Source organism: Arabidopsis thaliana, assembly GCF_000001735.4.
Source record: "Arabidopsis thaliana chromosome 1 sequence".
Taxonomy (NCBI): domain Eukaryota; kingdom Viridiplantae; phylum Streptophyta; class Magnoliopsida; order Brassicales; family Brassicaceae; genus Arabidopsis; species Arabidopsis thaliana.
In genome coordinates, this window is record NC_003070.9 from 4,174,757 (window position 1) to 4,190,748 (window position 15,992).

Consider the following 15,992-nt stretch of genomic DNA (forward strand, 5'->3'; position numbering starts at 1 on the left):
GTTATGTTGCTTTACATCTCTATACCATTTGGAGCATAAGAGAGCAAATGGCTAAATACACAACGACTTTGTCATTCACAAAATTTGAATCATTTCATTGCTTCAGCTCTACAAATTGCTACCGCACATAACTAACTTGCCATTCAGGTCCAAAGAACTTGAAAAAAGGTAAGAAACGGAGTCTTGTGGCTTCGTTGTCCCATTCAACCCTTTCAAGCCATTCTTCCTCTTGGTACTTAATGACAAGTTCTTCATCCCTTATGGCAATTTCAGAATCCAATGGAAGCTTTCTCAGCTCAGGACACTTCGTTATGTGAATTGTCTTCAGACATGGAAAAGACAGAGGTTGCCAGTAGATGCTCCTCAACATCGCTAGATTGTGTAGGCGTAGACTCTCTAGTTTCTGGAAAGGAATGATACCACTCATAGTCATAGCTTTCTCTTGGTTTATTATTCCTTCTACTAGTTCCGAGTCCAGAACCTCGAGACTAGTGAGGTTAGGAGCGAACAACAACCACGTCAAATCCTTCAGACCATCACAGCTACTTATATGCACAGTGGAGAGGTTATGGAGGAATTGAGTTTTGGGACTTCTGTTCGATGATAATGATAAAGTTTTCCTCTCTATCTTTATCTCACACATTCCACACTTCCTTATGATGACTTTATTGAGATTATCCATATCTGGCAAAGTCAATACTCCGGATGATTCTTCCTGAACTCCTCTAAGTACTAAGATTTGAAGACATTTCACCAACCTGGGAGCATTTAACAACTTCTCCACTACCAAGCTTGACTTGATACTTATGTTTAGAACTTCTAAATGTTCTAATAGCTGCAACTCCTCCACTAAGCTCATGTCTAGCGACATTTTAGACTGTAAAAGTTGCAATTTCCTCAAACTTGATATATTTGATATCCCTGAAATACTCTTAAGTCTCTTCATGTAATCCAATCTCAAATATCTGAGCTTTTTCAACTCTTGTAGACCGACAGGTAGCCGCTTAATGTATGTCCACGACAAGTCAAGATAACGCAAGGAGACTAACTTTGATATTTGGTTAGGCAATTTCCGGAGACTTGAATTCCCTGATAGATCCAAAACAACTAGCATTGGGATACACCGGAAGAATTCATCCGAGATATGTAGCAATGAATCATTTTTCTGAAGGAACAGAGTTGTAAGTTCCAGGCATTCGGGACTGCCAGATAAAATTTCAATCTCATTTTCCATCAGCGACATCCTTCTCACAGAACTCCAGTTCTTGACTTTCGGTACCTCACGTAATCCAACACCGACTTGCACAATACATCTTTCTTTATGTTCCCCAAGATCAGATGCAATCCATAGAGCCATCTCCCGAACCACATCATGCATTTTAACTTGTTCTTTATTGATAGCTTCCTCCAACAACAAACATGCTCGGACAAGGATACCAATGATCTCATAACCTTGGCTTAATGCTCTTTCTCTACTTTCATTTTCATCTATGAATCCCTCACATATCCAATAGTCTATCAACCTCTCTTTTTCCATACGATAATCTTCAGGAAACAGAGAGCAATATAGGAAACATGGTTTCACCTGCTCCTTGTTTAAATTATCATAGCTATACTTTAGAATAGGAAGAATTTGTTCCATACCAGGGAATTCTGCAGCATATGAGCTCAAAACGTCAATTGCGTTACGCCATTCTTGTACCATCCTTTTGCATGCCATGGTCTCGCCAATGACATTAAGTGCCAATGGTAGGCCACAACATTTTCCAGCAACTTTTCTTGCAAGTTCAGGAATGTCTGGATGGCCTTTCAATGTGTTTTCTCCAACTTTCATTTGGAACAATTCCCAGGCTTCGTTGGGTTCTAGGCAACTGACTTCCATCGGGTCATCAACCCGCATACGCCCACAAACATCTCTAGAACGAGTGGTGAATACTACTTTGCATCCATTTTGTCTGCTTGGATAAGGGACTCCAAGCACTTCTAAATTCACTTTCTCCCATATATCATCCAACAACAACACAAATTTTTGTTTCCCAAGGACATTGTATATGTCAAGGGCTCTCTGGTTTTCATTTACATTATCCCACTCTTCGCCTCCAAGGTCTAGTCTCTTCCCGATGTCTCCTTGAATCCTATGGATATCTGGACTCTTAGACACCACCACCCATATCACAACCCCAAACCCGCTACATTTTTCAGAAAACTTGTTGTTGATTCGTGTGAGAAGGGTGGTTTTGCCTACTCCACCCATGCCATAAAGACCCACAATCTCGTCTCCGTCTTCTGTGAGACGGGTCCATACCCTTTCGAGCATTGTTTCCTGACCTACGATTGTAGGTTGAATAGGCATCTCTTCAATCCTAGCTATTGGAGTGGCTAAAGTCACAGTATCAAAATCTCCTTGAGAACTAAGACTCTCAATCTCCTTCAACATCAGGACAACCCTTTTCCCATAAAGATAGCTCATTTTCACATTTTTAGAGCAAAATCCAAAGAGACACAACCTTTGAAGCTCAGCGTCATTAGTGGTAAGCAGTTCATTGAATTTATTCTCGACGGTCGAGACATTCGTAAGCCATCCTTGGACTTGAGAAAGCCTTTCACGACGCCTTGTGAACTCTTCTATATCTACCCTTCTTTTCACATCATCTCGCTTTTTCTTCAGCACTTCCATGTCTTTCTTCATAGCCACTACATTCTTGGAGAGCTCGCAAATATAACCCACGTTGATGCATAAACCTTGAGAGATTTGATTCACAACTTCATCACAAGAGAACGAGAGTGTTAAACAAGCTCCCATTGCTGGAGATGGAAAGAAGAGAGAAAAGAGAGATCTAGAGAGCAAAACAAGAAACCAAATTGAGTGAGTGACAATTATTCAAAATGATGAAAAGAAGAGATAGGGAATAAATGATTACTATATCGAATTTAAAGATGTATAGAATAGAATTTCAACCACACAAAGGGAATCAATGATTACTGTATGCATTATTGAAAATATTTATACTTTTCCACGATTATGACATTTCCCACTACTCTAATAATATTGTAGAACTTTCAAATGCAAAAAAAAATCGGATACATTTAAGAGAAAGCACAAAAGATGAAGTCTTGTAGATATTTGCTAAACACTTACAACTTGATGGATTTTTGGTTCCTTTTCCCTACGAATATTGCAAAATATCCACAGATTATCTATACTAACTGCATGATCAGATGCATTCGAGCTACAAATTACCTCAACCTCCATGGCAACTCCATTTGTGCTCCTATATCAACTTCACTTTGGAAATTCCCAAGCAGCACAAGAACCTGATAAAACATCTCCTTTCACATGAATACATGCAAATAAGTCTGATGTAGAATTTGAAATTTTGGTCTTTGAATTGAGTACCTGATCTAACGGAACTGAAACACGATAGTTATGGCTATGCATCTGCTATCCTGACCAAGAACCAAACCATGAATTCCATCTTATGGTGAGTATATTGCTTAACCTCCGCTAGAAACAACTCAAACCTTACATTCAAGCAATCCAACATAAAAATCCAATAACATTTCACACACGAAATTACACGATAAACTTCCTATAACAAGTTTGAGAAATGAGAGGAAAAGAAGATTCAGTTGTTTGATGCACAGGGAGATGAAGGTCATACAAATACAATCTAAAGAACACTCCAAAACATAACAAAACAAGAGAGTGGTAGAGGAAGTAGAAAGTTCTTGCAAAAAGAGTAGAAAAAGGAAAGGAATGATAATGAGGCAGCATAACAACATGACCGTTGAGACCATACAAGTTTTATCAGAAATTTATTCACACCTGCTTTCATTTATCGATTACACAAAACCAACTTGCATGACGGTAAGAAACGGAGTCTTGTGGCTTTGTCCTCCCACTCGACCCTTTCCTTCCATTCTTCATCTCCATATTGTATGACAAGTTCTTCACCCGCCACAATGCAACTTTGAGAATCCAATGGAAGCTTTGTCAGCTTTCGACACTTATTTTGTACATTGATCTGATTCAGACATGGAAAAGGCAAAGGATTCCAATATATGCTCTTCAGTTCAGGTAAATCCCACAAGTGCAGATATTCTAGTTTCCGAAAAGGAACAATATCAGCTGTGGAAGCTTTCTCTTGGCTTATTATTTCTTCTATTTGGCGTGAGTTCCAAACATTGAGATGAGTGAGGTTAGGAGCAAACAACAACCACGTCAAATCCTTAAGACCATTGCAACCAGTTATCAAAACTTTGGATAGATTTGGAAAGCATGGGCTTGTCAGACTTGTGTTCCTTTCTATAATTATATCCCGCATTCCACATCCCCCTATGAAGACTTCCCGGAGATCACCTATAGATGGCAAAGTCAATATTCTGACTGATTCTTCGTCGAGGTATTTAACAGATACCTTTTGAAGACATCTCACCAACCTGTGAGAGCATAACAGTTGTTCCAATGCTGAACTTGATATGATCTCTATGGTTAGAACTTCTAAATTCTCCAAACGTTCCAGCTCCTCCAGTAAGCTTATAGTTAGCCACATTCTTAAATTTAGTAGCCTCACCGTCTTCAGATTCGACAAATGATCAATCCCTGAAACACTCTCAAGGCACAACATTGACTCTAGATTCAGATGCATCAGCTTTTTCAACTTTAATAAACCAACTGGCAATCTCCCTATGCTCGAATATGACAAGTCAAGATATCGTAATGAAACCAACTCTGATATTTGATCCGGTAACCCACTGAGATTGACATTCCATGATAGATCCAAAACAACTAGCCTTGGCATAGACCTGAAGAATTCCCCGGAGATATTTACCAGATGGCGGTTATCCTGCAGGAACAAAGTTGTAAGTTTAGGACACTCAGGACTGCCATGTATCTCTTTAATCCTGTTATTCACCAGTGACATCCTACTCACAACTTTCCAATCCTTGACCTTTGGTATTTCGTTTAACCTAAAACCGGCTCGAACAATACAATTATCTTTATGCTTCCTTAGGTCAGATGCTATCCACAGGGCCATCTCACGTACCACATCATGCATTTTCACATATGACTTATTGTTGAACTTTCCTCCCTCCACCAACAAAGAGGCACAAACAAGAGTACCGAGTATCTCATAGCCTTCACCCACCGCTCCTTTTTTATTTTCATCTCCATCAATGAATCCCTCGCATATCCAATAATCTATCAGCCTCTCTTTTTCTATTAAATCATCTTCGGGAAACAGAGAGCAATATAGGAAACAAGTTTTAACACTCTCACTTTCCAGATTATCATAGCTGTACTTCAAAATAGGAAGAATCCTCTCCTTTACAGCACCAAAATTTGCAGCATATGTTGTTGAGACATCTACTGCACGATCCCATTCTTGCGTTGTCTTCTTACATGCCATTGTCTCTCCAATGACGTTTAGCGCTAGCGGCAAACCACAACATGCTTGAGCAACTTTTCTTGCGATTTCGGGAATGTCAGGGTGGCTGCTTAATGTGATATCTCCAACTTTTTTCTTGAACAAATCCCACGCATCATCTGCACCTAAACACCGGACTTCCATCGGATCATGAACTCCCATGCTCGCACAAACACTTTGACAGCGAGTGGTGAATGCTATTTTGCATCCGTTTTCACTTGTTGGATTCGGGATTCCAATCTCAGTTAGTTCCACCCTCTTCCATATGTCATCCAAAAGCAACACAAATCTCTTTTTGCTTAGAAAATTGAGTATATCGACTGCCTTTTGGTTTTCACTTTTCTGGTTCCATTCCACGCCTATAAATCCTATTTTTTCGCCAATCTCTTTTTGTATCTTGTGGATTTGTAGATCACCAGATACCACAACCCAAATGACAATTTCAACGCCATCATCGGTGTCACAAAACCTATTGTTGATCTGAGTGAGAAGGGTTGTTTTTCCTACTCCACCCATGCCATAGAGACCCATAATCTTAGTTCCATCATCCATGAGGTGGTCCCATGCCTTTTCTAAAATTGTTTCCTGACCAACAATCGTTGGTTGTAGAGGCCTTTCCTCCCCCACAGCTCTCGTAGCTGGATGAGCCACCTCTTCAAAAATCCCTTTAGATTTTAAGTCTTCAACTATATTCAACATCAAGAAGACCCTTCTTCCATAGTCATAGCTCAATCTTAAGTTTCTCGAGCCAACACCACAACAACACAACCTTTGAAGTTCAACAGTTCTACTACTATCTAGATCATTGAATTGGGATTCGATAGTCTTGACTCTCTTAAGCCATACCTTGATTTGATGAAGCCTTTGTAGACCTCCTTCTTCTGCTGTCTGCACCTTACGTAGCAGATCATCTCTCAATGCCTTGAGATCTTCCATGGCTTCCTCCAAAGAAGTGAGATTCTCCTTTATATTTTGAATATAATAAAGTTTTCTGCAAAAGCATCTACCTAGATGGTTCAACAATTGATCGCATGATACTTGGACAGAGACACAACCACCCATCTTGCACTTGACACACAAAGACAGATTCACAAATGCAACGAGGAAGCTTAATCTTGAACTGAAATTTAGTCAATTGGATGTGAAAAGATTATGTGGAAGAAAAGAAATTTGCTGGAAAAAATTGTTTGAATGGGTCAAAGTCTTCTTTTTGTATCGTCATTATGCATGGTAGCATCACATTTATATGTAATATAGCAAATTTAAAGAATACTACAGTAGCAATGTCACTTTCATTTCTACTATATAATATGGGGAAGTTGCCTACGAAAAAAATCTTCATTTCATTTTTACGCCTAATAAAACTCCGTCCTTTTCAAAGGCATATAAACAAACAAGTTTATTCGTAAAATCATACCATTAACAAAAAACACCTAGCTCTGTTAATCACACAAAACTCACCATAGCAGATTAGTTAACTTTGTCTTAAAAAATTACTGGAACTGGCTCAGCCACCACAAAAGCATCAAGATAACCCTTCACCTATAATGCTAACTCTTTCTTAAAATGATCTAGAGCAAAAACGACAGCTAGACAACTTCTAAACTGGAGTTTCTTACATGAATACATAGAACATAAGGTCGATGCAGAATCTTTGAAATGAGTACCTGAACTAATGGCTTTGGAACACGAGAGTCATGGCTTTCCCAACCAAGAACTGAAGCATGAAACCCAACCGTATGGTGGCTTAAGAACAGCAAGATTGATCTCCCTCTGCACAAAACACGCATTCAAGCAATGCAACATGTAATCCAAAAACATTTCAGACTAATGAGTAGTCTTCAGATTAAGTAAGTAACTGAAAGTCTAGCGACTAGCCTTACAAAGCAGAGGCTTTATTAGTTTTGGACTCCAGTAGTAACCCATCAGAGATGGACTCAGGATTAGGTGTATGTATGGTATGGGCGGAGTAGGAAAAATCTTACTCAAATCTTGCGCATCTCAACACTTGCAAACACCAAAACCTTACAAATCCAACATCTATTCCACAAAATTCATTGTTGATCTGCTAGAAAGGTGAGATTTTGCCTACTTCGACCATACATACATACAGAGGCGTAATCCCGAATCCATCTTTGATGAGAATATGACTCCCCTTTGGCGCATAATCATTGACAAAACTTGATGCTCAAATGATACTGAGACAGAGAAACAAACACGCATCACTGCACTAATAGAGATAAAGAGATTCACAGACTAACAACACAGCATAAGCTAATTTGAGTTAAGTAAATCATTAGAATAGAGAACCAGATCTTGAATCATTAGAACAAAAAATAACAAATTTGATTAAAGTTTCAGTCTTTTCTTCACTAAACCCTATCAAGTTTCGACAACACACACAATCGATCCAAAAGAAGGTTAACTTTAATCAAAAATTAAGCTATTGAATAGCCAAATGAGAAAAAAAAAAAAAACGGAAGAACCTCTGCGAGAAGAATCTATGTAATGGTCCGTTGTCCGTTTGTCGAGCTCAGCTCAGACATGATCTTCCACGCGGTGCCGCCATCTCTTTGGGCCCATAAAGAAAAAGGGCCTGTCAGAGAACCCATTTCAACAGATAGCCCATTTCTTCTTCACAAAAGAATATAGCCCATATAGCACATTTTGGCATATTCTCTCACTCCAAATAAAATTGCACTTTGCGTTTGCGGTCTAGCAATAACAACAAATATTCAGGCATTTAAGAAAACTACTAGAAGAGATAGAAAAACAGAACAATATGTATATTGGGTTCATGGGGGCTCCTCAACACAGACTACGTCAACAGGTTAGATGCGAACAAAGATTCGAATAATAGGACCAAATACATCATACACTAGTCGAGAAATAGTTTTTTTTTGCTAAACTGCAAATATCATATAAATGAAAAGATAGATTTACATGGGTTTGAACCTTGAAAATTGATTTGGCAAAAAGTTTTAAAACAAGCAAGCAATATAGATCAGTCTGGGTTGAGCCCATTTTAGTGCAACCAAAGAGTCATAAGCCGCCTGAAACGCTTCTTCAGTCTTCTTGCAGTAATGGAATTTTTAATCTCTCTGTCAATGGTCTTGAATATCACCGATGGAAGAATATACTCATGATTGTGATGCAAATTATTTCTCTGTTTCCAAATGGCATAGATAACAGATTGAGCAATGAGCTTACGTAGAGTTGTTGGCGGTGAACGCTTGTTCTTTTGAAGAGTCCATGCCATGAGGTCGTTCCACACAACAAAGTTGATGGGAGGGAGCTCCAATCTCACACTAACAGTATACCAGATATAACACGCATATTCGCAAGTCAAAAACAAGTGGTCTCTGTCCTCAATGTCCAAGAAGCAAGCCTAGCTTTAGTGGGAAGGCGATCAAGATTTGTTGCCCACATATGAAGCGACATGTTTGGGAATTGCACCTTTAAACCACACTGTGCTTGCCCAGCTAACCACATCCGACCTTGGTCTGAGAATTCCCACGTCTTAGCTGAGGAGAACCCATTGCATAACTTGTCCTCCACCACCCAATCATACGCATCCAACTCGTCAGAGTCAGTAGGCAACGCTATAGTAGAGAGGTAGATAAGAAGGTCACACGCCAAACCAGTTCTAGGAGCCGCTAGAGTCCAACCAACTGAGTTATATAAATCAGCTACCTTAGCATTCAAAGGGGCTCTCAACTACAGGGGCCATCTGTTCCAATGAACTTGATTAGGGGACCAAAAGGAGTCCAGTTATCAAACCAGAAACTAGCAGTCTTTCCATCTCCAATCTTACACCTGACAAAGTTTTCTGCTAAACAACGCAACCTTAAGAGACACTTCCAGTTCCAAGAGTCTGAAGGTTTTTCAGGTTGGTTCCAAAAGCTAGTAGATTTGCTACAGTTGTGATACTTAGAGAAATAGTTAGCTTTATCTCTGGTTGATTAAGATCAAACATTCTAAGAAAGCATATCCAAAAAGCTTTTCTTCAATCTACCATCCGATAACATATCGATAACCATCTTTATAGTGGAAGCATCAACTGAGAACCCGCACCTCTTCAGTTCTTCAATAAGTTTAACTGATTTGGTTGCATCACCATCTCCAAGATGTGCCCTGATGAGTATGTTGTATGTCCAACCATCTGGCGCATGCCCATCCTCTTCCATTTTTCTAAACAACAGTTCCGCTTCAGACAATGGGCCTTTCTTACACAGTCCCCCAATCATTATATTGTATGTTTTGACACCGGGCTTCACTCCTTTGAGGGGGAGGCTACAGAATAAATCCCAAGCATCATCCACCTTACTAGCATTGCACATCCCGTGAATGATGATGTTATAGATACCAATATCAAGCTCCATCTTACTCTTCTCTATTTTTTCAAATATTTCCAACGCTTTTTCTGATTCCCCATTGTCACACAACCCATCCAGCAAAATTTTGTAGGTCACAATATTAGGAGGAACTTTACGAGAAACCATCTCTTGGAAGAGTTCTTTGGCAACATTAAGTTTTCCCAATTCACAAAATCCTTGGATAAGAGTGTTATAAGTAACTGTATCTGCAACCACTCCTCTCAAAGACATTTTGCGGAAGAGTTCCAAACCATCGTCAATTCGATTAGCCTTACAATATCCATTTATGAGGATATTAAACGTCCTGATATTAGGATCGCATCCTTTGCTAACCATCAGATCCACCATCTGGTTGGCCTTATCTAGGTGGTTCTCCTTGCAAAACCCATCTATCAAAGAAGTGTATGTGATAGTATCAGGAGCTATGCCTCGATGTATCATCTCCTTGTGCAGTTCTTCGGCCTCTCGAAGCTTTCCCTCTTTCACAAAACTATCAATCAAAACACTGAATGTGACAACGTTGGGGTTGATTTTCCTCTTGATCATATCCCTCAATAACTTGGCACCATCATCCCATCTACCAGCATTACAAAAGCCGCCAATGAGAATGTTGTAGGTAATAATATTTGTTGTGATCCCTTTCATTTCCATTTCATTGAAAAGGTTGAATGCATTGTCGAGGCTCCCGTGTTTGCAAAGACCATCAATGATGATACTGTATTTGACTGCATCGAGCTTGATATTTCTTTCTTCCATCTTTCTGAGCAACTCCATGGCAAGGGCAGTTTGGCCGGACTTACACATTACATTTAAAACCGGTCCGTAGGTAACTGCATTGGGTTGACAGCCATATTCCACCATTTTATCTATCAAAAGCATTGCTTCAGCCTCTTTACCGCTGAGACAAAGTCCATTGACCAGAGTGTTAATAGTTATGAGATCGGGTTTATGTCCCATTTCAACCATTCGATCAACTAATTCCAGAGCTTCGGAAACTCTACCCTCGAGACATAATCCGTTGATTAAAGTTGAAAATGTGATAGTGTTAGGCTCATACCCAAGTTTAATGATCTTCCCCATAGCAGAAAAAGCCAAACAGAGTTTACGACATCGACAAAAGCAATTAATCATAATACTCAGAGTGTAGAGGTTATGCGCGATTCCCTTTAATTCCATTTGCTTGCAGAGAGCTAACACAAGATCATACTGTTTCGTTTTGGCAATGGCACTAAACAATCTACTGAAATCTATAACAGTGGGAAGAGGACGAGAGTGAATCATGTCTCGGAACAGATCAATAGCATCATCTGCCTTAATATCGACAAGCCCACTTCTCAATCTCTCTCTATAAGACAGATTTCTATCGCTGAAAGCAGAGAAGCCGCGTTCGCAGCAAAAAGATAGCTCATTTGGGCAATTAATCAAAGCAATTCTCAGAGTACCTGTCTCCAGGAGACGAGGCTGAACAAATTTCGAAACTTGAGAACTCAATCTCCGTATCATCAACTTCACCATCTCAAGCTGAATCGTTCCTTTTCAAACTCTCACTCTCACTCTGTGTGTAAATTGCAAACCCTACAAAACAGCCATGGCACACGACGGACGGAGCTTAGAGACAAAAGAAACAACACCCGAAACGTACCAAATAAACCGGTTCAATTCAAATTATGCCGGAATTGGTTTTTTTTGTATCTTACTATAAAATACGGAAAGATTTTTATCTTTTAAGTTGCTCGGTGGAATGCATCAATGGCCTTTGGCACCCTCCTACGTTTTGATCTAGCGATCCAAATACTGCCACGTCTCAATTTACTTGCAAATAGGGAGAGTCCAGTAACTCGGGATTAGAGAGAGCTTGTTTTTATTCACTCGTGTTTTTGTTTAATCGGTCTAAACCGGACATTGTATGTTAACAGATTCATAGTGTAGTGAACCGAACATTTTGGGTATCATTCTAATGCGTATATTTATATGCTCTTTTCTTTTCACCACTACAATACTTCTTATCATTTACATGTGGTATTCATTAACGGAAATATTATTTTGAGAGCTTTGATCTTCACACAAATCATGTATTAGTAAGAAGTAACAGGAACATATAGAGAATGCATGTATCTAATCAAACTTTGAAACTTGCATCAGATTGAAATTTCATTTTCGCATAACCATCTACACAAGAAAACTATACCATAACAAGAACCAAAACCGAGTCAAAAACTACCGTTTCGAGAACATGAACTACAATGTCAGTGCCATAAGCTTTTTCAAAACTTTGTTCTGATGAGCCATCATAAGCTTTATTACCTTAAACCATGTTATCTAGGTACAACATGCCGCCCTGAAAGACAAACAACATCCAACAGCAACATAACAACACGATATTGAACAGCACAAGCTTGAGAGCAACAAAAGATCTTTAAATCATTTCGCAATCTTTTTACTTTCCACTTCACATACCAACAAAACACAGTCCTTGTCACAGATCGTGCCAGGATAAGGTTATGAAACAAGAAGATAGTATCTCATTCAAGAAGACTACTATAACATGAAGAACATTAAACCAAGTCTTAAACAAACAAAAAGGCTTATTAAAAGAATTCAATGCTAGATATCGAAATCAAACATTTCAAGATCGAAAGAGCGAAAAGTTACCACATTGGGAATCAATGAGATTCCTTGACCCCAATCCAACGAATTACAAAGGCATAAAAGACAAACCTTGACATTCTTAGAGATTAGATAAGATAAGAGGAATCACACAGACAACATTTCCATTAAAAATGAAAACAAACATGAAGAAGACAAAGTTAGTAAGCAAATTCCACAATGATAAAACAAACCCTAGCTAGGATTCGCTCGAAATCAAACAAACAAGTGAAAAAAACACAAAGAATCTCTTCTTAAAAATTTCAACTTTCAAAACATAAAAGATTAGATCTCACTTAGCAACCATCCTTGCTATGAAATCTTCATACCGGATCTTTCCATCGGATCCAACATCCACCTCCTTGATCCACTCATCGAACTCATTAGGCTCCAGCTTCTCTCCGATACTGGTCAGAATATGCCTCAGATCCGCCACAGCAACGAACCCGGTACCTTCCTTATCGAGCACTTTGAATGCGTCACGGAGCTGGCGATCGAAAGGTTCCGTCTTCAGATGTTTCGCCATGAGATCGAGGAATCTGTTGAAATCAAACGGTGAAGAGAGATTCTCGGATGCGATTATGGATTTCAGCTGGGCTTGGGTCGGGTTTCCGCCGAGAGATCGCATGAGGATCCCGAGCTCTGACGGTGCGATTTTGCCGTCGCCATCGGTGTCGAAGAGCATGAAGGCTTCCTTCATCGACGAGACCTGATCGTCGCTCAGACCATCTTTCCCCATTTTTCGATTCTTCCGGGTTTTCAGGTCAGATTCCGGGTCAGATGTTTCTCTCTTTTGCTTCTTCTCTGTACAACGAAATTTAGGATCAGAGAGTCGCGTTTGTAACTTTTAACGAGAGAGGTGTTGATATGGCGTCGTTTTATCTAATATTCAAGGCCCAACTATTTCTGGCCCATTTATCTCTTGAAATCTTAAAAGATGAACAAAGTCTAACCAATCATATTAGTGGAAATTTAAAGTTTAGGATCTTATTTTTGAAATGAATGTCTTTCGCCTATAAAGTTTTGATATGTTTGCTAGTTACAAATTAAAAAAAAGAATCAAATATTAGTAGGATAATTTGAGTGGGTTTGCATTTTAATATTTGTATTGGCAAATGAAATTGCTTAAAATGATTCCACTATACAACAAATCATTAAGTTTGAGAAAGTGGGATAAAAAGAATAAACATGACCTAATATTTCTTTAAGCCACAACCGATAGAGTCGTTTTCAAAGTGACATAGGAATTATAAAAAGGTTTGATTTGTCCCACATAATTGGATCTATGGGGTACAAAGACAATTGTTTAAATGCATTGGTCACTATCAATGTATATAGCAAATGATATCATCATGTGATTTAAAAGGTAACCTTCCACTTGGATGATTTTTCACATGTTTGAGTTCTTCTATACTTTATATCTTTCTTTTGGGTTTGCTTTGAAATATGATTCACTTGTTTGAAATTTATGCCATTATCTATGACTATCTCCATTATCCCTAGATGGAAAAAAAAGTATCCAGACACTCCTTATCAACGATCAATGAGACATTATCTATTATATCCACTTGGTTTTAGTTATCACATGATACTAAAGTCATTGAAATTGGGTCTGAATAGTGTTTTTTATTGTACCAACTAAATGAAAATTTTCTAAACTTAACTACTATTAACGAATAAACAGTTGATAAATCGTTTTAGACTAATTATAGTTTAAATCTCGTTAGCCTACACACGTCAAATTCGTCTGGAATAGTGTCAAAGTCGACTATCTAGAAACCTTATCTTTAAAAAACAGAAAGAAAGAACAAAACATAGTAAATCTTTTAGAAAATTTACCTATCACTCTCACATATTACACATTTTCAAAATCTAACCTTTACACCACAAAAATTTAGGATAATAGTACTCTAATTACCTCCGTTAATTCATAACAAGTGCATTCTCTATGTCCATTTTCTGATTTTAAAGCAACAATTTCTAAACAAAGGAGCTAAATCGGGGGGTACTTGATTAAAGTTGATAGTATTGGGGCTAAACCTAAAAACTAGACAAATATACAAGGGCCATATCGATACAAAACGAAACGAGACTTTTCTTAATGTCTACGTTCTCTATAAAAGCAAACTTTAAGCTAAAACCCAAACAAGAAGCAGAACACAAGAAACGTGAGAAACTTTGAGAAGACCAAGAAGAAGAAGCAGAAGAAGAAGAAAATGAAATTGGTTTGGTCTCCGGAAACAGCATCAAAGGCTTATATAGACACCGTTAAATCGGTAAGTTTTTTTTTTATTTTCCGGTGAGTTGTGAAGGAATAATAACACACGCTTCTTCTCTCCAGTTCTCGAAAACTCAGATCTTAATTTTGTTAAAGATTCATGGTTTGTTCTTGTAACGATTTTTTTCTTTTCTTTTTTGTTCAGTGTGAGAATCTTGAAACGCCGGACGCGGCGGAGCTAATAGCGGCGATGGCGGCGGGATGGAACGTGAAGCTGATCGTGGAAACTTGGTCAGAAGGAGACGCAATAGCTTCAAGTATTGGTTTAAACGTAGCAAGCAAACACGCAAACGCTAAACACATATGTATAGTACAAAACTCAAGATCAGAATCTGCTTATCTCCAAGCTATTCAAGAATCTTCATCTCCCTTGAACTTTCCAGAGACTATCGTCGCTGAAGAACCCGGAAAAGCGATGAAGAAGCTACAAGGAGTCGACTTCTTGGTCGTGGATTGGCGGAACAAAGAATTTGCAGCGGCTGCGTTGAAAAACGCTGCGTTTGGAAACAGAGGAGCTGTTGTGGTTTGTAGAAACGGGTATTCGAGCTTGAGAAGGGTTTTAAGAGACCGGAAAGTTGTTAGAACGGTGACTCTTCCGGTCACCGGAGGTATTGAGATAGCTCATGTTGCGGCTAGGAACTCAGGGAAGAGTGGTAACAATAAGAGAAGATGGATCACACATGTTGATCAGAGATCAGGAGAGGAACATGTGTTTAGTATCTAGAAAGTCAGAGACAAATAGTCATAAGTGTTTATTGGATCTTGTATTTGTTGTGTTTGTACATAAGATGATTCCATCAGATGCAATTGTTATTGAAGAAAACATGCTTGTCTTATAAATGTGATCTTTGTGTTGCAAAACTACTATCTCTGCTCGTCTCTCATTGCAATTCACTTGCTTCTATTTGTCTACCATGTTGGGAAGCATGAAGAACACTACAGAGTGATGGGCTTAAAAACAGTTGTTTATGAGTTCTTGAGCCCATTACATTAGTGCTCTCCGTGACTTGTAATCATATCCTTGACTTTATCTACAAGGAAAGTAATTGGGGTTCCCACATAAATGCTTAAGAAAATGACCTAAAGTGATTTGGTGGGTATGTTCGTTGCCGACGAGGTTATCATAACAATCGAGGAGAAAAAATTTCCAACTCGGGCCAATTTATAATAAGTGGATTAGCTTATCTTCTTTATACATCATGTTAGATCCATTTCCACTTCAAATAGGAGAACGGAAACATCACATCATCATGCAAAAATACC

The 15,992-nt window shown here is 38.7% G+C and overlaps 5 protein-coding genes and 1 non-coding gene across 10 annotated transcripts; 1 reads left to right on the forward strand and 5 right to left on the reverse strand.

Annotated features, from left to right (window-relative positions):
• Positions 1-118: 118 nt before the first annotated feature.
• SUMM2 (LRR and NB-ARC domains-containing disease resistance protein) lies at positions 119-3,265 on the reverse strand (the record flags this gene model as incomplete). Of its 2 annotated transcripts, NM_001332027.1 has the most annotated exons (3): positions 3,242-3,265; positions 1,645-2,763; positions 119-1,545 (listed from the first exon to the last, which is right to left on the reverse strand). In NM_001332027.1, exons 2-3 carry the CDS (start codon positions 2,687-2,689, stop codon positions 119-121), a joined length of 2,472 nt encoding a protein of 823 aa, NP_001322571.1. In that variant the 5' UTR covers positions 2,690-2,763; positions 3,242-3,265. The 2 variants fall into 2 exon arrangements, with proteins under 2 accessions (NP_001322571.1, NP_172692.1); NM_101100.2 differs by lacking the exon at positions 3,242-3,265 and having other exon boundaries at positions 119-2,904.
• On the reverse strand, positions 3,161-7,837 carry AT1G12290 (Disease resistance protein (CC-NBS-LRR class) family; the record flags this gene model as incomplete). Of its 4 annotated transcripts, NM_001332028.1 has the most annotated exons (5): positions 3,161-3,315; positions 3,398-3,439; positions 3,603-6,432; positions 7,097-7,202; positions 7,313-7,837. In NM_001332028.1, one exon carries the CDS (start codon positions 6,363-6,365, stop codon positions 3,837-3,839), a length of 2,529 nt encoding a protein of 842 aa, NP_001318986.1. In that variant the 3' UTR covers positions 3,161-3,315; positions 3,398-3,439; positions 3,603-3,836. The 4 variants fall into 4 exon arrangements, with proteins under 4 accessions (NP_001318986.1, NP_001320959.1, NP_172693.1 ...); NM_001332029.1 differs by lacking the exons at positions 3,161-3,315; positions 3,398-3,439; positions 7,313-7,837 and having other exon boundaries at positions 3,603-6,420; positions 7,097-7,255; NM_101101.5 differs by lacking the exons at positions 3,161-3,315; positions 3,398-3,439; positions 7,097-7,202; positions 7,313-7,837 and having other exon boundaries at positions 3,603-6,710.
• Positions 7,376-7,543, reverse strand: MIR472. Its single transcript, NR_139741.1, has one exon. It is a non-coding gene; the product is annotated as a microRNA ath-MIR472 precursor (primary transcript).
• A 416-nt stretch (positions 7,838-8,253) lies between the features above and the next one.
• Positions 8,254-11,491, reverse strand: AT1G12300 (Tetratricopeptide repeat (TPR)-like superfamily protein). Its single transcript, NM_101102.3, has one exon. The coding sequence runs from the start codon at positions 11,318-11,320 to the stop codon at positions 9,407-9,409; it is 1,914 nt and encodes a 637-aa protein (NP_172694.1). The 5' UTR covers positions 11,321-11,491; the 3' UTR covers positions 8,254-9,406.
• A 376-nt stretch (positions 11,492-11,867) lies between these two features.
• AT1G12320 (ankyrin repeat/KH domain protein (DUF1442)) lies at positions 11,868-15,586 on the forward strand. The gene is made up of 2 exons (NM_101104.4): positions 11,868-14,727; positions 14,875-15,586. Exons 1-2 carry the CDS (start codon positions 14,668-14,670, stop codon positions 15,451-15,453), a joined length of 639 nt encoding a protein of 212 aa, NP_172696.1. The 5' UTR covers positions 11,868-14,667; the 3' UTR covers positions 15,454-15,586.
• On the reverse strand, positions 11,897-13,477 carry AT1G12310 (Calcium-binding EF-hand family protein). Its single transcript, NM_101103.4, has one exon. It carries the CDS (start codon positions 13,188-13,190, stop codon positions 12,744-12,746), a length of 447 nt encoding a protein of 148 aa, NP_172695.1. The 5' UTR covers positions 13,191-13,477; the 3' UTR covers positions 11,897-12,743.
• Positions 15,587-15,992: the final 406 nt, after the last annotated feature.